Raw genomic sequence first — 22,301 nt, forward strand, 5'->3', positions numbered from 1 at the left:
CTTGGGACCGGCAACTCTGTTACCAAGTGAAACATCATGTCACCACAATGGATTTATGACATCACTTCACATTTGGTTCTTAAGCAAATCACCGCAGGTCAATAAGCAAGACATCATGTGACCATGACTTGCAATTTTACTGCCAGCTTCTCCATTGACTCTGCTTGTCGGAAGCTGGTTGTGAAGTGCACAAATGGTGATCACATGACCACGGGACGCTGCAACCAGCATAAATGTGCACCAGTTGTGAAGTGCCCAAATGTCAATCATGACTGCGGGGATGCTGTGATGGTCATATGTGCGAGGACTGGTTGTAAAGTTACTTTTTCAGTGCTGTCATAACTTTGACAGGTCGCTAAACAGGGCAGTCATTAAGTGAGATCTACCTGTATATGCCCCTCCGGTCACTCCCAACTCTGAACAGCTTATACTGACATGGATATTAGGGTTGGGCAAGAAATATGGATACCATCTATATGTTAATTTCAGGTTAATCTATATCACAAGCCCTCTCAAACTGGCCTCTGGAGGCTTACAAAGGCAAAATAAAGCCCAGAATGAATTCTTCCAGTGCTCCTACCTCCACAGGTAAAAGCAGAGCATTGTCAGAACATCCTCCTGCTTTGTTTGGGAAACCCCACAGCCAAGTTGCACAGACAATGTGGGGAACAAAGCCCAGATTAAATTTTGAAAGTGCTTCCATTTAACTGTGCAAGCCTGAGCAGTTTTTTTTTTAATGTGACACCCCTCCCCCCAACTCCTGGGGGTCCCAACTCACAATTTGAGAGTCTCTGATTTGGAGTATTTGCTACCCCACCCAGTATTATGGCATTGCAAAAAATACAGAATGCTTCAAGTATGTTTTTATGATCTTCCCAGTCTCTAATTTCTAGGAAAAGTAGCAGGAGTTCTTAACACTTTTACCAACCACTTTACTGTTATTCCTATTTTGCAGATAAGACTGTTTATCCTAATTGGACTCACACTGAAGCTTCTGCTCTGTCTTCTGGATCAGGGCAGTCAAGATGATCTAGTGGTGACTAATGAAAAAAGACACAGATTTTTTAAAAATCATGCTGCTAACTAGGTGAATAGGGACCAGGAACTCTGAATCATTATAATCAGTGTTCTCAAATATCAGCCTGGACCAATGTACTGTATCTGATTCTGGGAACTTTTATTTCATCACTGTATGTTTTATTGTAATTCACCAGTCATGCTTATGGAAAAACAGTTCGGAAGGAAGGAAGGAAGGAAGGAAGGAAGGAAGGAAGGAAGGAAGGAAGGAAGGAAGGAAGGAGAGAAAAGAAAAAAGAAAAAAGAAAAGAAAAAAAAGAAACATGCAACCTGGCCCAAAATGCTTCCAACACAAAGGCATCTCAAAGCCATTTCTAAAATATAGAAAGGAAAAACCCAATAAATTAAAATATTCATCAGAATGAAGATTTCTACTTCTTTGTTCCCCAAACAACTTCTTCCTCAGCTTCTCCTTAGTGGTTAGAGAGCAAGCAGATTCAATACATTCCTCTCTCTGCTGGGAGTGGCTGCAGCTACTGAATTTGGCTGATGCTAACAGTGAGAATTCTACTCTGTTTATTTTTTCAGGGCTTACTAAATTTGCAGATTTCTTCATAAAGGAAAGAATGTAAGATTATAAACATGAATAAACAACAATGACAGCTTTTTGATGATTCACAACAGGAGTTTACTCCCAGGATTCATGTCGGCTCATTCATAATCATATGTACTGGTGATAAGAAGCATCCACTCCCACACAGAGATGTAAATTTTAGAGACTGCAGGGAAGAAGCTGAACTTTGGAGAACGATGGCCCATCCTTCTCGACCAGCAAAGAGGCTATGAAGCGCGCTCCCATGGGAGCTGCAGCTGCACATAGCCTCCACATTCTCTGCATTTAGAAGAACATTTAGGATGCATGTAATTATTAATTATAGTATAAATTTCCATGCACATTTTCCCTATTTTATATTTTTGTTATTTTGCTAACAGCGTCAACCTGGAGCACTTGTTTGAGCAAGAAAGCAGGAAAAAAAAAGAATGAATGAATGAATGAATGAATGAATGAATGAATGAATGAATGAATGAATTTGATGGTTTCTCCAAAGGGAAAAGTAAGATTCAGATAGACATTGTGATTTATCAGGGGTAGATATTAAAAAAGCAGGCATTGTCCCTGGTCTGTTGGAATACCTGGAATCTCTTTTACTGTTTGTCATTATCTGGACATAAGCATTGCTTCAGCTGCTGATAGCACTACCCGAAATCTGGTCCTGCTGCTAGGATGATGAGAACTGAAGTCAACACATCAACAGGGCCTGGCTTTGCATACTGTTCTATATGAATTTTCCTGATTGGTTTGTGAACCAGCTAGTGCTTGAGATGTCAGAGAAAATAAGGCAGTGACATATGGGGGAAGTGTACAAATTTGAATGTTCAGGGCTGCCCTTGGACAAAGGCCTGATTGACAGTTGTTGTTGGTGGTGGTTCTTCTCCTCCTCCATCATCATCATCATCATCATCATCATCATCATCATCATCATCTTCTATAATTATTACTATTTTTTCTATTCTTATTAACACTCTTTCTTCTGGAGGAACTCAGAATGGTTGTACAAAATGAAAACTAAGAATCTTAAGTAAAAGCATCAACAATAAAACCAGCATTCTTGGAAGACTTTCAAAAACCAACATTAAACAAAGTTAATTTAAGAAGCACAAGTACACAGGTCTGGTTCAGGTGCCAAGGACACAAGGCACCTATGTCAAAACTGAACCCAGCTTTGATTAGCAAGTAAGATCATGGACTTAGGCTTTCAAATGTTTTGGCCTCTCCGGCCAGTTAACTTCCTTTGGTTCTAGAAGTAAGGCAGTATAATACAACCACAAATAGTTGCAGGATGGATGAATGAAGCCTATGTAGGGGTGGAAGGCAGGAGCAGGGGGGATGCCTGCCAATCTGCATCCTTCTCTGTCTTTTGCAACCTCGGAAACTTTGTTCCCAGTAGCTCTGCCAGCCCTTTATCCGAAAAGGAGAGGATTGCGTGGGGAACAAGCAATGAACTCATAGTGACTTGATGGCAAGATAAAATGGCCACAGCTTCCTTTGATGGCTCTGTTGAAGCATGTGGGAAAGGAGAAGCAGAGATGTTGTGTGATAAGACTCCCCACCAGCCATGCTTCAAGAGAGACCGGGGCTGCCCTTGGAGAGATTCTCCTAGATTTTACTTGCAGCTTAGGGAAACCATAAGATGTTTGAAATGAGAATCAACGATCAAACAAAGTTGCTGTATTTCCGCCTCCGCAGTCAACTAAATGGTGCTTTCTTGAAGAAGCAAAGCAGAAGGAGGTGGCACAATCTCTCTTGCAAGCCAACTCTGCCCCAGCTACAGTAGGCGACAGCCCCCTGGCTGTCAAAAAGCTAAGCAGGGTGGACTTGATTGTTACTTGGATAGAAGGAATTGCAGGGATATAAGCTTAGACTAGGAAATTGAAAAAAACCTCCTTGAAGAAGTCTCTCAGACATCTTTAGCAACAAGCAAGATCAGAAACAATCAGTCTAAGGAGCAAGTCTCTCTGAGCCCAGTTAGGAAAAGAGTGACAACACAAGTTATTTTTTAAATTATTAACTCAGGCATTCGGGCAAGTACTTTTTTTTTTTTAATTGAGAAAGCTGTACACAGTATAGGCAAATCAAAGCAGTTAGATTCTTGTTCTCTTTCTTTTCCTTTTTCAGTATAAATGGAGAGAGGCCTGTCTCTTTTGAGAAGATGGGCCAGCTGGCACCTGCAGAGGGTTTCCAAAATGTCTGTTAGCCTCTTTATCAACGTGAGAACCTGCTGTCACAAAGGCAATGGCAAATCACTGCCATTTTGTCACCCCCAAAAATTACATCAATGTTTCCAAGTAGTTACCAGAGCTGAGCCCAAGTGAAAGGAGGTTTGAATTTATTTTCAGACTGCCTCTGTCATGATGATGATGATGATGATGATGATGATGATGATGATGATGTGCCTTTGAGTCAGTTTTTGACTCCTGGCGACTGTCTGGACTGTGCAGAGTATGTCTGCAGGTTTTTGGGCAAGATTTCAGAAGTGGTTTGCCCTTGCCTCCTTCCTAAGGCTGAGGGAAAGCAACTGGCCCAAGGTCACCCAGCTGGCTTCATGCCTAAAGTGGGATTAGAACTCACAGTCTCTGGGTTTCTAGCCTGATGCTTTAACCACTACACAAAACTCTCTCTCTCTCTCTCTCTCTCTCTCTCTCTCTCTCTCTCATCTTTAACTATTCCAAAGTCTTCCAGTCCTATAAACAAGCTTGTCCATTTCTGAAAATCCCTTCCAGAAAAATTATAATTATGGGACCATCCCTTTCTTTCTTTTTTTTCCTTCCTATCCCTCTTCAAAATCCATTTGATAGCACTTCCTATTTCCTCTTTCAAAATCCTTGAATTCTTATCTCAAATTGAAGTTAAAGGACACCTAACTGCAGTCGTGTCTATTCAGTTCCCATCTATCTCACTTTCCTGCATCCTACTCTTAGCTTCATCCACTGTCAAAACATGGATTGATTGTAAGCATCTTGGATGCAAAGTTTTTGCTGAGATTATTCTATAAATATTCTAAATATTAATAATTTCAATAAAGCAAGATGAATAAAGGCAGGATGTAAGTGTAATAAAATAAAAAATTAACAATCAAATCTACAACACTTCTGGGAACTCTTAATAACTTGGACAGGGCTTCTGGCAACTGAATCAGACTAGCAGTTCCAAAGCTGTTCTGCTATTTTAAAAAAAAACATTATAAAAGTAGGATTGGGTTTTGCTTTCCACATTTGGATATGCTAGGATTCCAGATTTCTAGCTTTTAGTTAACAACTTCCCTTCAAAAAAAAAGGAAAAGGGTTGGGAACATGGCTAGTTGTAGATCAAACTAGATATGGTAAAGTTGCCTGCAGTGTCTTTCGTGAAGTATATAGCACTGTATCAGGAAGGTGATTTGCAAAGGAGAAAGAATATTCAGGGATCTGTTTAGTTGGCTCAAAACAGATGTAAAAAAAAAAGCCAGGAAACCAGCCTTCTTTCTCACAGATTATAATGTGACATTTATCTGAACAATTCCCACTAAAGAAGTTCTTAAAGAATAGAGAAATGGTAAAAAATGCCCTCCAGCTGAACTTAACTTCTAGTGACCACGTGGACACATCCATGTTGCTTGTTTGGCAACAGTATAGAAATGGTTTCATTCAGATTCTTTGGAGATGTTTTTCTGATTTCTCCATCTAGTCTGGATTTCTGGTGGTCTCCCATCCAAGTCCTAACCAGGTTCAACCCTGCTTAGCTCTTGCAAATTCAAATGAAATCAGTTAGATTCTGCTATGTAGCTGGACATTTTATTACCTGTACTTGCAGCGTGTATAAAAAGTAAAGTCTCCTTCAAGTCAAGCTTGACTCCTGGTGACTTCATGCACATATCCATATACTCTTCTTGACAGAAAGATGGAAGTATTGTCATTGTCTTCTTCCACAATGTTTTTTCAGCCTCCCAGTCTCCCCTGCTTAGCTTTCAAGCCCAGTTGTCCCTAAATCTAAACAAGCAAACTCACCATTTTTTTAAAAAATTGGTACATGTGACTGTGATTAACCAGTGACTGAAATGAAGACTTTTCATACACACTCAGAAAATTCTTTCTTATTAAGACACATCTCAGCACATTCAAAACTCATTGCAAAGCTGAACCCAATAACATACAGGTAGTCCTCAACTTGCAACCACAATTGGGACTGGAACTTCTGTTGCTAAGCAATGCAGTCATTAAGTGAATCACACCCTATTTTACAACCTTTTTTTGCTACGGTCTTTAAGTGAATCACACAGTTGTTAAGCAAATCCAGCTTACCCCATTGACTTTGCTTGTCGGAAGCCCCCTGGGAAGGTTGCAAATGGCGATGACATGACCCTGGGATGCTGCAACCATTGTAAATACATGCTGGTTGCCAAACACCCAAATTTTTATCACGTGACTGTGGGGATGCTGCAACGCTCATAAGTGTGAGGACCAGTCGTATGCCACTTTTTTCAGTGCCATCGTAACTTTGAATGGTTGTTAAAGAAATGGTTGTAAGTCAAGGACTACCTGTATAACATGGGAGGTGGGAGTGGGAGGAAGATGCAGAGGAAATCAGTGTTCTGATGCATGTCAATAAGTTCAGTGTGGATGATACTTCCAATGAAGATTGTATTCCATAGCACTGATTTTTGTACTGTGCCACCTGCTGAATTAAAGAAAAATCTGAGTTCTGGGGATGCAGTGGGGGAAGTTAGGATATCTGGACTATTCTTTGTTTTAGAGCTATGCCAGCTGAAATCCATCCAGCCCAACGCAATGTAGCAGCCATGAGTGTAGCCTTCTAGGTGCAGATAGCATCTCTCTGCATTGGCTGTCTGTGCTTAGTGCCCAAACCTTCGGAGGTTATAGGCTGAATAAGCCCATTATAAAGGACCATGTTTTCCCACTTACCAAAAACAATTTGTCTAGCTAATATGATTATTGCCTACCAGAAATCAGGGTTGCCAACTAACATTTCAGGCATCTCCCATTAGATTTGGACAAGGCGACTTTCATTTGGGTCCTGCCCCATGCTAATCTGTCAGTTGAGAAAGCCGTTTGAATTTTCATGGAAATATCATAAGAATATCATGGAATAGCATTCCTTTTGCATCACGGGGGGGGGGGGGAGGAGAATACTTCCCCTTTCCCAGTGAGATTTCATTTAAAACATAAATTTAATAGTACAAATAAATTTCAGAAGACACTTAAGAGAAAACTGGCATTCTTTGGAAGAACTTCCCTCATGCCGTGCTGAAGTTGGCTTTGCAGAAAATGCATTTCAACCTTGTCCCTCCGTTGTTAATAAAGAAGGAAAATTTTCATATAAGCCCAGGGGCAAATATATAAACCCAGCAAAGGCAAATCCTATAAGTACCTTAGTCAGAACATGGCATGTTCCCTCCTTTCTTCTATCGCAGTGTTTCAGAGGTGAGAGCGCAGCAAATACAACTTATCAAGGGAAGAATATGGTGATGTTGGGCAGATGTGTTTCTGAACGGGTTGGTATGGTGAGAAAAGAATGAAAGAGAAATATAATGGATGGAAAGCACAGGAGACTTGATCATAGATAGGGAAGTTAAAATGGGACCAAAAGTGAATGACTAAATGAAAAAGGCAGGGTCGGTTCTCCATTCAGGTGGCAACTGGAGTCAGCAAGACGCTCGTTTTCAGAAGCAACAGACTTGAGTTCTGTATTGGTGTGCCTTCCCAACATGAAGTCAATGGTAGTGTACAGAATGATGCTTCCTGCTATTGACGGACCAGTTCACTGAGCCAAGTGGAGGTAGTGGTGGAGTTGGTGGTGGGGAAATTCTTGGGATGGATCTACAGCCATGCAATCAGGGTGAAACATCCACTCACACGCAGAGCGCTCTCACAAATGACACATCAAGAGATACTTAATTGTAAGGACAAGCAGGTACAGATTGTCCCTGGAGTTAGAGATACTCATCTGGGTTATAATGCGTATCTTGCAGAATGGGTAGGAAAGAAAATATTTATGGAACTGGACAAAGGTTATTTATAGATGGGGGTAGCAAGATGGATTAGAGGCATTATTAGCTCACTTCAGTCTGCATCCTAATTGGCACAAACGGTTGAGGAAGGGGGATGATAAAATGGCAAAACTTTCAGGACTCACTGCTTTGCTTTTCTGGATTAACAAACAAACAAATCAATTTTCACACATAAAATCCTTGATCCTGGGAACCAGGTTGTGAACCTAATTCTTTCCCTCATTGTTTTTTGTATTGCCAGTAATTATTTTCTCCACGGGGGCAACTTTCCACTCCAACATTCCACGTTGGCCATTCTAAAGGATCCCTTCTCAAAACAGTTTTGCCCCTTTATCACCACTTCTTCCCTTATTTATGTGAATTACCCCATTGTACCTTTCTGTCTGCTCTGGTAAGCTGGGGGATCACAGTTCTCACCCATAGGGACCATTTTCAAGGGGCCCAAACTGCAAACAGTTAATAGAGCTACTCCAAAAGGTTATCCTTGTTTAGGAGAATCTTCTCCCTACATGTGTCCCAAAGTCTCTGTACATAAAAGTGGGTGGGTGTGCACGCACATGCTACAAGGCTGTTTACCCCAGAGCAGAGACCACTCCTGGAGAACCATGTGGGGCAGGGGAAGCCTGTGGAGGAAAACTTGCTGGAGATCCTAGAAAGTGAGGATTGGTGCCAAAAGGGAGCAAATGTCCTGGTAGCATCATGGGGCTGAGAGGGTAGAGGGCAGCAGCTTCTTCCCCCATTAAGGAAGATGGCATCATCTCCAAGGGTGTGGTTGCAGCAATTGTGGCTTCCCCAGAATTCCCTTTGCGCTTTTTGGACTTGGCTGAGGACACCTTGCGGTTCCGTGTCTGGATCCCATCCTTGCGCATGGCCAAGGGGCGGTTCACCTGTAGGGTACAAGTAGGAGAAATGATGAAGGTGAGATCAAGATCTCAGAGAAAATTTGTCTGGGGATAATGTTAAGAGATAGGTCAAGCCAAATGGAGCCAGTGTTCATTATTCCCTCAGCATAACCCAAGGCCATGCCTCTTTTCTGATGACAGTAAGTGCCCAGATCTTTTCCCCAGGATATTCCAGAATGGCTTATACACACCAAGTGCCACTAAGCCCTCTGATCCTTCTCCAATATATTCCTGGAAGCAATCAACCCCCACCCCCACGGCACCCCTCTTTCATGCACACACCCCCTCTTCCACTCTCTCCCTATTGCCTTACATTGTGCAGTTTGTAATAGAGGCCGCAGGCGTTGCACACAGGTTCTCCATTCATGTTGCGGCGCCAGAGGGTGGTGGTGGTAGTTTGGCAGTTACTGCACTGGGTACCAGCTCGCTTGCTGACAATCTGCATCATGGAACGAGGAGAATTAAATACTTGCCTTGCTAATTTTAGAAATGACATACAGGGCTTATAATGTTCCTGTAGAACAGCGTTTCTTGAAGTGTGGTCCAAGGACTCCTAGGATCCCCCAAGGCCCTCAGGGGTCTCCAAAATCAAAATGATTTGCCAGACATTAAAGATATTTGCACAAAATTTAAAACAATGTCACTCTTCTCATTATTATTTTTTATTTGTTAAAAAATATAGCGTTTTTCATGAAAAATATTTCATTTTATATTAGTATCTAATGGGTTTAATCTTTGCGTTTTAATATTTTAAATCTGAAAAGAGCAATTGTTATAAATATTGAAAGAATCATTTATATATTTTCTTTTTTTTTATGTCTCTCTCCATTTTCAAAATGTTTTCCCTGCTCAGAAGTTTAAAACAGTTCATAAAACTTAGAAGCTTGTAATGTGGTTTGTATAAAAACTATTACCAGGGGGGGGGGGTACCTTGCCAGTTGCACAGGTACCGTGATGGAATGGTGTTATGAAGGCCACGCTCAGGGAGATGAGCGTTTCCTTAGCCCTCAACAGGCGCGTGAGAAGTTTAAGAGGATGAGACTGGCACCACCCTAAGGAATTCAGTGTTGTGGCTTGCTGGCTTAGGTTCAGTCTGGAGAGATTTCTGTCTTGAGGTGGAAGCTAATAAACGCAATAGAACTGTATGGCATTGTCTCGTGAAGAAATTCAAGACATTGTCAGGTTCAGCCCAAAGAACTCCACGAGACAGTGCAGTACAGTTCTGTTGCGTTTATTAGCTTCATCTCAATACAGAAATCTCTCCAGACTGAACCTAAGTTCCCAAGCCAGCAAGCCACAACACCGTGAATTCCTTAGGGTGGTGCCAGTCTCATCCTCTTAAACTTCTCACGCTCCTGTTGAGGGCTAAGGAAATGCTCATCTCCCTGAGCGTGGCCTTCATAACACCATTCCATCACAGGTACCCAGCGAAACAGCTTGTCTCTCTGCACCTGCTTGCAGTGTTTCTCAACCTTGACAACTTGAAGATGTGTGGACTTCAACTCCCAGAATTCCCCACCCAGAATTCCCCATGCTGGTTGGGGAATTCTGGGAGTTGAAGTCCACACATCTTCAAGCTGCCAAGGTTGAGAAACACTGTGGTATAGGATGAAGTAAAGAAGTTATGGTTGGCTAGATCCCATCCCATCCCCAATTTTAATTACACTCTCAACCACTCTGACTAATAGAACAATCTGAATTCTGTCAATAAAAGAAATACAGTAAGTTTAACCAGACAATTAGCTATAAACAGCAGCTATATATGCTAGCACAAGTCCATGAAAACGAGGGACTGGTCGCTATATTGCCTAGCCACTAGATGACACTGGACTTAATTGTATCTGGTGAGGTCAGGAGTTTCCTGTTCCTGTTCTGTTCTTTACTAATAGAGATAATAAAGTTCTTGTCTCACTTCCTGATTTGTCCCCAAACCATCCATGACTTGCTGTTAGAAGTCAGGTTTTTAAACCCACAGATTCCTAACAAGATGAGAAAAGTGACAACGTTCTTTGCACTAAAAGGCTTAATTTCTAATAATACAGCAGGGCCACAAGAACTGGGGTGGGAGGGAAGCTTTCTTACGCCCAGCTCGGAAAGATCCCCAAGGAGAAGGAAACCGTGCAATTAAGTTCACTGCTTTAGGTCATTGGGAAAGAAGCCAGCAATGTCTATAATGCTTTTGCCCTTTCCAAAGAGAGGCACAAGCCTGACTCTGGGATTGTCCCGGGCAAGGCTGACATGCAATTTATCCCCAAGAAGAGTCATTGACATTTTGTTGAGTTGATTGGAAGAAAACTATGGCAGATGGTGGAAAGTATAGAACGGCCGAATCATGAATGGCCAAATCATGTTCTTTTGACATGGAACTCGGAATACTTAATAAAAACTAAGACCCCAAGAAGATTTCTGCTGGATGAAGCCAAAGTCCCAAGTAGTCTTATGCGTGAGGTCACAGGGTGGTTCCCTAATCCACACAGGAAATTCACAGTAACATCTGGCAAAGTACAGTTCTCAACTAGCATTTGAAAACCCAGCACTGTACTGGTTGTCAGAGTTTCCAGGTCCAATTCATAAAGCTGGTTATACCTATAAAGCCCTATGCAGTGCAGTATCCGAGGACCTTAGAGACCACCTGCCCACCTTGTAACAGCATCAAGAGAGAGCTTGCTCAAGGTCCCATCAGGATGAGAGGTGAAAGAAACATGGGCCAGAAAGCAGGCAGGCCTTTCCTGTGGTTGCCCCAACAATGGAGCACATTGGCCCGGAGATAAGGGGGGCTGCTTCACTCCTGAGTCCAGAAGACTCTCCTCTTCAAGCAGACATTTGATCTGAGCTGAGGGTGGCCGGGCAGCCACTTTTAGCTTGGTCTGAGGGTGTCGAGTTTTGCTATGAATCGTTATTTTATGTTGCACTGTTAACTGCAGTTGAGTGATTGGAGCATTGTGTAAAAATTGTGGAAATACATAAATAAACAAATAAACAAACAAATAAATAAATAAATGGCAGTCCTTAGTGTTAATGGACTTAATAATATCTAGGTGGAATCAGGGGTTTCTATCACTGTTCTTTTCTCACAAGAAAGGGTTCTTGGCTAGCTTTTTGACTGGCCTGTCTTCTGAGCTTCCCAGGATCATATCAGTTTTCTGGAACTCAAAATCTGCCTTCATAGACTCCTAATCTGTAGAATAGAGCTCTTGTTCAAGAGACACTATTACAGTGTTTCTTCATTCCAGCACTCAGGTTTACCACCTTTGGAAGTAATTTATTCTTGTAGGGAATAACCTATATTAGATAGAGTAGATTGACTTCATTCTGTTTTTTCTATGATAGGCAAACAAATAAAATATATCAAATTTATACTGGAACAAATACTGTAACTATATGTTATCATCTATAGGCAATATCTTTTTTTTTTTTAATTCTCCTTGTTTTCCTTAACTCCTTTGTAAGGTTTGTTCTCCTCAGCTGCAACCATCTACTTGAAAAAGCATCTTTTTTAAAAACAAAATTATGGCACTGTTTAAACGAACAGACAGTTGCAACGTTGAGATGGGACTCTTAAGGTGAGCGGGATTCACTTGCTGGGGAGTGAACGTTGACTTACCAGACGTTTCTTGGGCCGAATGAGGGGCCGGTTCTGGCCATTCATCTTGTGGTAGAGCCCACAGGCATTGCAAAGATAGTGGCCAGTGCCATCTCTTCTCCACAGGGGGGTGGCTGTGGCTCCACAGTTCACACACTCACGTGCCTCTGTGGGAAGAGTTGGGAAGAGACTTTTAAGGAGAAGATAGCATGATCTTTCATGTGGGAGAATATGGTAGGGTCTTTCATTTCTAGGAAAGGCTGTCATTGCTGTTGAAACAGTGCTGAGTTGGAGAAGGACAGTTTGGGAAAGGGCAAGAAACTAGTAGGACCTACTTTGTAGAATGAGCTATCAGATCAGGAAGAAGATTCTGTTTTTGATATATAGGGCTTTAACAACTCAAGACCAGAAAACCTGACAGAGTGCCTCTACTGATAGAGACCTGTTCAATCACGAAAGCCCTCAGAAGAGGTCCTTCTGCACTTGGCAGAGCATCATCTTGCATTTAGCTGCAGATGGGCCTTCTCTGGAGTGGCATCTGCTCTTAGGATTGCAATATTCATGAAGCACCTCTATTACGATAGAACAAGAATGGTCTGTACCTCATCAGATTCCAAATGGGAGAAGTCACATTGTGGCTTTGTGATTCCACAGTACCCTTGTGCAATGCTATGGATTTAATTTAAACAAGGTTGGAGTGCACAAGGACATGAATGTGACACCTGTCTGCAAATCTGTTAAATAGCTGAATCTTTTCCTAGGTTCATGGGGGTAGCCTTGGTTCCATAACTGTTTCTTTTAAGAATCAAAACAAGATGATGGTGGAGAAATTATATCTGTGTATTATATCTCATTATATAATGTAGTCATTAGTGACACTGGGCAATTATACCTGGGTAGAATCTGGTGTTTCCATCACCATTCTGTTCTTGTTACACAATCAGTGCACAATCCTTGGAAAAGGCACAGCTGTTTTAAAGAGTTGCAGAGAGGTCTAAAGTTCATGTCTCGGCCTGCCCCAAAGCATCTTTTTGGAATTGAATCCAAACTGCTGCATAGCTTCCTTTACTAACGTTGGAAATTCAGAATATTAAAAAGATTTAAAGCCCATGTCAAGAGCAGCAAAAAAAGATGCATTCCACAGTTTCTTCCTCTTACATCAATGCTGTGGATTTGCCAGACATTTTTAGCACAAGGTAAGCCTATGAAGGGGGTTCCCTTATTCCAAACCTGCCATTATTTTATAACATCTAAGATATCCAGCAGAAGATCTCACCAGTGGGGGAGAGCTGCGTTGTCCCCCGGAGTTTGGGGGAATATCCAGCTGTCAGGGGGCTTCCAGGCATCGGAAAGTATCCATACTCCTGTCCCATAGTGTAAGGAGTGTGGGCTGTGCCAGGTGAGGTCCCGAGGGGCAGCAGTTCAGCATGAATGGGGCTGATCCGTTCGGTCTTCAACATCTCCAGATATCTGGGGCTGCTCTTGTCCTCGGGGGGAAGGTCCTTGGGAGAGGGTGGCGCATGCAGGGTCTGGTAGGAGGATGAGGCAGAGGTGTAGATTGGAAGCCCAGCATGGGTTTTCCCAGAGGCACTGGAGACCCAGGCCGCTGTGCTGTAGGGATGGCCATCCCCCCATTGCAAACCATTGAGAAGAGGGTATAATTGCCGCACTGTTGCAGAGATGGGACATCGTAGTAGCAGTGGTGATGGTGATGATGGTGATGATGATGGTGATGACGATATGCAAGAAATAACAACACCATAGTGAGCATGTATGTGCATGCATGTAGACTAAGGAAAAGTGCACTACCTAATGAAAGAGATCAAGTAGATAAGGTGCTAAACATGGTTGGTTCATCATCATCTGAGCAACAAAAGCATCTGCTTTTGATTGTATTTGAAGGAAAGGTTGGCAGATTTCCGTACAGGAAATAAAAGGGAAGCATGATTTAAAATCACATTTTTTAAACACACACACACACAAATAGATATACACAAACATACAAACATGTCTATGTCTATGTATGTGCATGTGTATGTATACATTTATACATTATTTTATTGAGTCTAAAATTCTTACACTAGAATTCCAAGTTCTTCGATTCATTATGGTGAAGCTTCAATATGGTGAAGTTAGTAAAGTTTGGCAAAATTTGCAGCAGGAAAACACAGCAATAACAGTTAAAGGGTTTACCCGTAATGCTAAGCCACAATTTGTTTCAATGTGACGTGTTGACTAAATCAGATTTGTCTGGCTCCACACAACGTACTTAGCAATAAATCCTGGTTTACAAGCCACAATGGCTGCATTTGTACAATACACTAAACTGAATATAACATGTGAACTCAGCTAATATCAGCCAAGCGTCCAGAATTTTTTAAGAGTGTTGAGACTATGTAGGAGAGCAAGAATATTATGGTCACTTCTTGGTTAGACTACCGCAATGCGCTCTACATGGGGCTACCCTTGAAGAGTATCCAGAAGCTACAGCTGGTTCAAAATGCAGCCACGCAGACAATCTTGGGTGCCCCTAGGATGGCACATATAACACCTTTGCTACGGGATCTGCGTTGGGTGCCAGTTTGCTTCCAGGTCCAATTCAGGGTGTTGGTTATCACCTTTAAAGCCCTACTTGGCATGGGTCCAGGCTACCTAAGGGACTGTCTCACCCCATCACATTAACCCATCCCACCTGGTCAAGCAGAGAGGACATGATGTGGACCCCATCAGCGAGAGTATGTCGGCTGGTGGGGCCTAGGAGGAGAGCTCTGCCATTGCCCCCGCCCTTTGGAATATTCTCCTCCCAGAGATGCAGCAGGGCCCTACCCTCCCGGCTTTCTGGAAAAGGTTAAAGACTTGGCTCTGCCAGCTTACGTGGGGCAATGGGAACTCTGATCTTGGGGGTGGCTGGCGCCCTGATGATGCTCCCTGAGCAACTCGCCAATTTCACCAATTCTTGGAATCTATTTATTATTTAACACTGCTTTTATATTGTATTTTAATTTATTTTATCCTTTCTGTAAACCACCCAGAGTTGCTTTTTAACAAGATGGGAGGTGACAAATTTGATATATAAATTAAAATAAATAAATAAAATGATAAAAAATGAAGGCTATTACATAGAGAATTTAATCTGAGTGAGGGCTCACCAGGGCTTGGCTCTGAATTTATTTTTTGTGCTAGGACTCAGATCTGTCCTGTAGTATAGAAAGCCATAGCAAAAGTATCTAGGATTCAGTGAATGATTTCAGTTCACGCAACCATCTGTGATTAAAAAGAAGGATATTTTTTAACATGATGTCCTCTGGATGTGTTAGGCTACAGTGCCCACCATTTTTGGCTTTAGTGTGCATCTCTGGATAACTCTAAATTGGGAAAAAGCTGCAGAAGAAGTTTAGGTTTCCAAGTCTTTCTTTAAAAACTGGGATCAGCCTCCAAAGATTCAAACACCCATGGCCTCAATGGAATCAAAGTCTAACTTCTTCTGGTTGCTACATTCATACCTACCTGGAGAGTGTCTGTAGGATTCAGGCATTCGAGAGAAATAAGTGGGCACAGCATTGGAATCAACTCCCTCAGGACCAGTAAAGAAAAGGTCTGAGTCATCGTTTGCTTGCAAATGGGAGGACTCTATATATTGTGGGACAGAATCCTGACTGGAGTAATCCATTGTCCTTTCTTAGAACTTTCTTCTGCAAATGATAAAGCCTACATGAAAAAGAAAGAGGGTGTCATACAAAACAGAAAATACTAGGTATAACAAGTTACTGTGATCAAGTATTATTTCAGGACCTAGTGGTTAGAAGGACCCAAGGATGATAGACATTAGAGCTCTGGGATCTCTTTCTTCACTTATGAAACATGGGATTTTCAAGGATTTTAATTTCAATTCCAAACTGTCCTATACAACTAGCAAAGCATATGATAGGTTAAAGATTCATTTTTCCTGAATCCTAGTAGCATCTCCAGTTCCTTGGGTAACGTGGAATTTTCAAGATAAATGGTTTTCAAAATGTCTCCCCAGATGGAGCAATTTATAAGCTACATGTATGGTCCAGTAGGCACATTGGGCATTCTGTCAGTCTAATCACAGACTCATCACTGGAAAGGCCCATCGCAGAAAATCTACTGATATAATATTCATTAGCTACCCAGTCTCTATTTAAAAGCCTCTGAGGAAGGAGAGTATACCATCACCTTCAACCTTTTCTCATACTTCTAACTTCTTGCCATCCTTGTCATCCTTCCTTGTCCTCTAGGCATATTCCAGCTTATTGTTATTGTTCTGGAACTGTGTTTTAAATTTCCTATTATTCCTTATAGGGACCGCTGATATTTCAACAAGCTAATTAACCAAGTGAAATAATTCATCTTTTTGCTAAACTTCCATTCTACTTTATCAAAAGCCCTTTCTGTATTGGAAAAAAATAATTTGAGAAATTGTTCTTGTCTCCCACTATCTCATTTATGATACCAATTTCTCATTAACCCTTTCTTTAGTCTCATCATTTTATATCTGTTAAGTGATAAATATCTTCAATTTATATGCTGAAATTGCAGTCAATATTTTGTGTGATCCTTGCTTTCTATTGGTGATTAACCTAGGCATAAGATGTGTCAGTCAAATTTTGAACTGCCCAGGCCTTTTTGGAGTAGATAAAAATGCAAGCATTGATTTAAAAAGAAAAAAAAGTACCCAACATTTCTCTCTTTTGGATTATCCCAATGATCAGCTAAAATGATGCTTGTAATGGGTTGATCAGAAAATCCCCTTTCCAAGTCCATAGAATAATATCCTGTCTGCACACAACAGAGGAGAGAGTAGCATTGCTCTGGTGGATTAACAACGCTGCTGTGTTTTCCCCCTTTCAAAAGACTGGATGGCAAATGGTAACTACTATATACCATGGCTACCTCAGAGTAGAAATACAGATGTACCAACAACTAGACCTAGATTCATGCCTATAACTGAGCATTGTATGTGTGCAGTTGTCTACCCTGATCTTAGCATCATTATTCCTGGCCTAAAACTACCCTGAAATTAAGAAATTGAGGCATTAAGTTCACTTTCCTCTCTCTATCTGTCTCTCTGATCACTTTCTCTTTCTCAGAACTGACAACTCACTTTCGAGTGTGCTTTTTGCTCAGATATCATTTTACAGATCTGATTATATTCCCCTCCCCAAAGTATGTCTTTCTGCATCAACATTGTATGTGTGTGTGTGCGTGCTTGCATGCATGCATGCTGTAATGAAAGCTCACTAAGGGACTCCCCTTACTACACTGAACATAATGCAGAAAGCCAGTGTGTCAGACTAGACCTGGGAAGCCCCAGTTCAAAAATCCCCATTGAGCCATGAAGCTCACAGGATGACTTAGGACCAGCCTCTCCTCTCTTCCCACTTTTTCTTGAGAATTTTGTTAAGATAAAACAGTGATGATGGTGAGGCCACCATGCAGGCCATAATGATCCACCTATCCATGCCTTTTGCTCTAAACATGATCCACCTGTGAGAAAGTCCTCAAAGATTTTTCTGCTCGTGATGGAACTGAGACAAACATTTCCTCAAGTATGCTTTTGATGGGCTTCACAGATCATTCCCAGCCATGTTTATTAATTAAGTCACAATTGGCTGAATTCACTTGACATGCCAAGAGTTTTTCCCATACTGATTGAAAGTAGTCCTCACCTCTCCCAGGATTGGCAGAAAACTCTATTGGCATGGAATGTGCTGGCCCCATTCCCAATTCCAGTCTTGCCTCTGCCCCCAGTCACCAGTTGCCTGACTTCCTTTCAAGGGAACTGAGGCTGCCCTTGGTAGAGTAAAATCGTAGGGACATGGTAAAAAGAAGAAATGTTGTCAGCCAGGACATGCTTGCGCCATGGTGAAGTGCAACAGGGGAAAGACCCTAAGTCACTGTCATAAGTGGGTTCACCCAACATACTAAACCAGGGTTTCTCAACCTTGGTAACTTTAAGATGTGTGGACTTCAACTCTCAGTATTCCCCAGCCAGCATATTCTGGGAGTTGAAGTCCACATGTCTTAAAGTTGCCAAGGTTGAGAAACCCTGTACTAAACCAAAAACAAACAAACATGGCTTAAACATGCTGTGTGAGCTAGGCCTAACTGTGACCTAACTCTTGCTGAGGTTTATGTCTGAATCTGTGCTGGGGTGAGAGACTGCACTCGGACCCTCGCATACCTGAATGTTCTGTTCTAAATAGGAAAAAAAAATCCTTCCATATAGAAAACTAGCATTTCAAGGAGAAGTCCAGGCTAGAGAGCCAGCATGATGAAACCACGTGTGTTTTATGCCAATAGGTCACTCAACAAGACAAGTTCCTACCCACATGTAGCATATGCAACACGGCCCTGGGCCAGTAAGATTAACTTACTTGATAGATAACTGTGAGATGAAGTAAAGTGAGGGGCATCCCATATTGATTCCTTGGAAAATGGTTACTTTGCATATAAGATTTAATATCCTCCAAGATATTAAATTTTATTACCCCACCCCGCCACATAAAAATTGTCAGAAGTCAAACCAGAACAGGGAAAATGTAAAAACTTCTGAGCTTTTGTCCCTCCCCGCCCCTTAAAGAGGCTAATAATAATGTTGATAATAAGAGTAGGGCAGGGGCTTGAATGAGGATAGATCAGGCATGTTACAGGTTTAAACATCCTTTTTTCTAGCTGTGGAGCACCAGTCCCATGAAGGTGTGGTCCAAAGTTGAAAGATCCAATCACGGAATTTGTCATGTCTCTTTAGCCCTAAGTTAGCAGCAATCATCACATCTTGCAGCAACAAGAAGGACAAGATTTTTAGAGTTTTCTCTTCTGGGGGCCACCAGTGGTGGTTCTAGTACTCCACTCTTCTTGAGAACCAATAGTCCCATCTACTGCCCCAAATGGCTGTGCCACACTTTGGGATTCTCTGCTGGCCATCACATTCTTCTAGGTCCTGCATAAAATAATGTTTTCCCTTCCCCATCCTTCTATGACCCTGTTCTTCCCCCTTGGATGGCAGTTGGATCTGCTGCCAGGCCTTATCCTCCCATCTCTGCAATGTGTTCAAGCACGGGGTACCAAAGGAAGCTTTTGAAATCAAGCTTGAACAGACACCAACTTCCTCTAAATGTGGGACTAGTGGGACTGTTGTTTTTCTGATTCACTTCCTCCCCCTTTCCACCTCTGGGGGCCTTTAGAGGACTTCCTGGATTCTCTTCTCACTGTGGGAGGGGAATCAACAGGACTGGAAGCTCACATGCATATTTTGTCATTTGTATTTGTTGTATCTTAAAGTTGCTTCCCTTCTTTGATCTTGAGGGACACAAGTGGCACCACATAATTTCAAACCAGTCTTCCCGCAACTTGGTGCTTTCCAGATGTGTTCAGTAACATCTGCTTGTGCTGCTTGGGGATGATGGGAGTTATGCTCAAAAACACCAGCCTGGAGAAAGCTATTTGAGACCAAGTAACAAAATCAGAGCAAGTAAAATGAGATTCCTTCTGATCTCTATCCCATCCTGCTGGCCTTCCAGAAAGCCTTTGAAGACCTTGCTGGGCTAGGCCTTGGGTTAGGGCAGTTGGGGCCCCTGCCAAATTGTGTGTGGGTGTGGTTAGCCAGATCTACCATCAGTTCTTGTTTTCTATTTCTTTCATAATTATTGTATTGTATTTTTATTCTGTTTGGTTTTATTATACACCGCCCAGAATTCATTCAGAGTCCAGTGGTATAAATTAAATTAAACAGAAGCACCCACTTGGGTCTAAACAACCTTATCTTTGGTAGCTTCCTGTATAGCTGTAAAACCTGAGAACCTCAGAGGGACTGGATGTGGGCAGCATGCAACCAGAATTGCCAATTTTCTTCCTATTTTGCTTCTGAGCTTGCAGAGGTGTTGGACCAGTCACACTGCTAGGCAGATTAGACAAAAGTCCACTTAAGAAGTTCCGTCTGTTCCTCTTAAACCAGGACGGACAATCTGCAGCTAAGGACCACAAGCAGCCCTCAGCCTAACTTCATCTTGCCTTCGGACTAATTTAATACTGTTGGGAGGAGCCTAGAGGGAGAAAAGCAAATGAAAAGCCAAAAGCGCTCAGGGGAGTGATGAAGAGGAGACGGCCATTTGCTCACAAGCCAGCTAATCGCATTTCCGGAAAATGCCACCTGGTCCTCCCATGCAGTTCTGAAGGGATAACAGAAAAGGTGTGATGCGCAGAAATAACAGGAGGGTGGCTCTGCTCACCTTTAGCTCCAAACCTGCCCACCCCCTCATTTGCGGCAGATGGGGGGGAGGTATTTCCCCACCCCTGTTTTAAACCCTTCCCTTTGTCAGACAAGCGGGTACTGCTTCACCCATTAAAGTGAAAAGTTATGAGTCCCAGGTAAAAAGATTTCCTTTATATGATGAGGCCTCTGCATAATCCCCTGAGCTTCTTTAATGCATACTCCCCACTTTCCTAATAGCTAAGGACAATTTTTAGCACAATTTGCCTTATGAGGAGAAACTACCAACGATTTTTGAAAATTTTAATAACCCAGTGTTCATTTTTAAAAAATGGCTTTTACTTTTCAAGTAAATAGGAAGCAAATACATTTATTAAGAGTATGAATCTATAAACAATATCTGGAAATCACTCCAACATCTTAATCTGCTTCTACCAGTCAAATCTATTTTTTGTCACCATCTGGGGTACGATACATGGGCTTGGTTCATGCACCGTGCCAAGTCCTTACTTGACCATCACAGGCTATGTTCAGACAAAGCATACAAAGGCCTAGCATGATGGTCTGGTTCAGACAACATGCTACAACCCAAACCACACCAAACCACAAACTTGTCACCCATTTCATTTCTTCAAGTGTGTTATGCAAGCCTGCCAATGGAGTATGAAAGCCATGAATGTTCATTAATCAATACCCTATTATCCATAAGGAACAGAACTTTCTCCAATTAGGCGTAGACACCTGATTTCCTCTAGTTGTTTGAACTATAATTCCCATCAATCCAATTATCATGGTGAATGTCAAGAGTTATGGGACTTGCAGTTCAAAATACCTGGAAGACACCAGCTTGTCAATTCTGCCTCCAACTCTGGTGTTCTCCGAATGCTGGCTGGGAATTCTGAGAGTTGTAATCTCTAAAAATTTAGAAGAAACCGATTAGGAAAGGCTGGGCTACGTTCATTTTATTGCTCTAGTCAGGGATATTGCCATCAGCTGCAAACAAAGAGGATCATGAATAAAATACTGATATTAAAATAATACTAAGTTCATACAGATAGGACAGCAGTTCTCTCTGATAATCTGACAGGTTGCTGCAGTATCGAGATAGATGAACCAATGATCTAACCTAAGGTGTTCTCAAGTCCACATTGTTCAACTATTACATTTTTAATTGATGTTTTGTGGGAAGAATGAATAGGAATACAGCAGTGGGGAAGCCCAGGAAGACTAGGAAAGATAGAAGAGATGCTGCACAAAATTTGCTGAGTAAGGTAGGGAAATTTCATGATCAAAGTCTCACCTCACCTCCATTTTAAGGCAGTGCCTAAAGCTGATGCTCAATCTGAAACCATTTTTTAAACACAAGCAGTAGCTCCCTCCCTCCACAGAAGTATCAAATTATAGAAGAGAAACCTTTTTATGTGGTGGTGCTATCAAAAGCCTCAAACATGAGCTTCGTGCTTCATTTGAGATTTCCCAACAGCAACACAAAATATAACCCCTACAATCAAAATCTCCTTTCCTTTGTGCCCCTGCAGTAGCGGGTGTTCAACAGCTAAGTTTATCTAAGGCTCAAGAAGAGAGGGAGCATAATCTTTGTGTTAACCCTGCTCTCTGCAAACCTTTCTTCATGTTGATGAAGACTTCTGAACCTAGGGCCTTTGTATTCCTGCGGGGGTTTCCACATCACGCAGAATTAGGTGCACTGCACAAGGGGCCTACATGGATCCAAAAAACACATTACTTCTGAAGTTCAGAAGAATATGAGGAGGGTAATGCAGAATGTAGAACAAGGGTGCTTGTGCTCACTCTCCTTCCTTCAGACCATCACTCAAACTGAAATGTATAAAGTCTGTATATATCTAATGCTCATCCAAACTAGGATCAGACTTACCTGGGGGACAGAATAATTTAGGTCAATAATTTTTGTTATTATTTTT

At 41.9% G+C, this 22,301-nt stretch overlaps 1 protein-coding gene across 3 annotated transcripts in view; it reads right to left on the reverse strand.

Moving 5' to 3' along the window:
- Positions 1-58: 58 nt before the first annotated feature.
- GATA1 (GATA binding protein 1) overlaps positions 59-22,301 on the reverse strand; it is a 36,423-nt gene continuing 14,180 nt past the window's right edge. For 2 of the 3 annotated variants that reach the window (XM_025176861.2, XM_007422212.3), the window contains exons 2-6: positions 15,636-15,836; positions 13,405-13,797; positions 12,150-12,295; positions 8,859-8,984; positions 59-8,530 (exon numbers count right to left, since the gene is read on the reverse strand). In XM_025176861.2, the coding sequence (XP_025032629.1) occupies positions 8,216-8,530; positions 8,859-8,984; positions 12,150-12,295; positions 13,405-13,797; positions 15,636-15,798 (1,143 nt within the window). In that variant the 5' untranslated portion in view covers positions 15,799-15,836 and the 3' untranslated portion in view covers positions 59-8,215. Of the gene's footprint in view, positions 8,531-8,858; positions 8,985-12,149; positions 12,296-13,404; positions 13,798-15,635; positions 15,837-21,193; positions 21,276-22,301 lie in introns of all 3 variants that reach the window. The other variant, XM_088137820.1, reaches the window with a different exon arrangement.

The sequence above is a fragment of the Python bivittatus genome, unplaced genomic scaffold, assembly GCF_059951505.1.
Source record: "Python bivittatus isolate LINGU-HERP-01145 unplaced genomic scaffold, Pbiv_v1 ctg000220_np1212, whole genome shotgun sequence".
NCBI classification, from domain to species: domain Eukaryota; kingdom Metazoa; phylum Chordata; class Lepidosauria; order Squamata; family Pythonidae; genus Python; species Python bivittatus.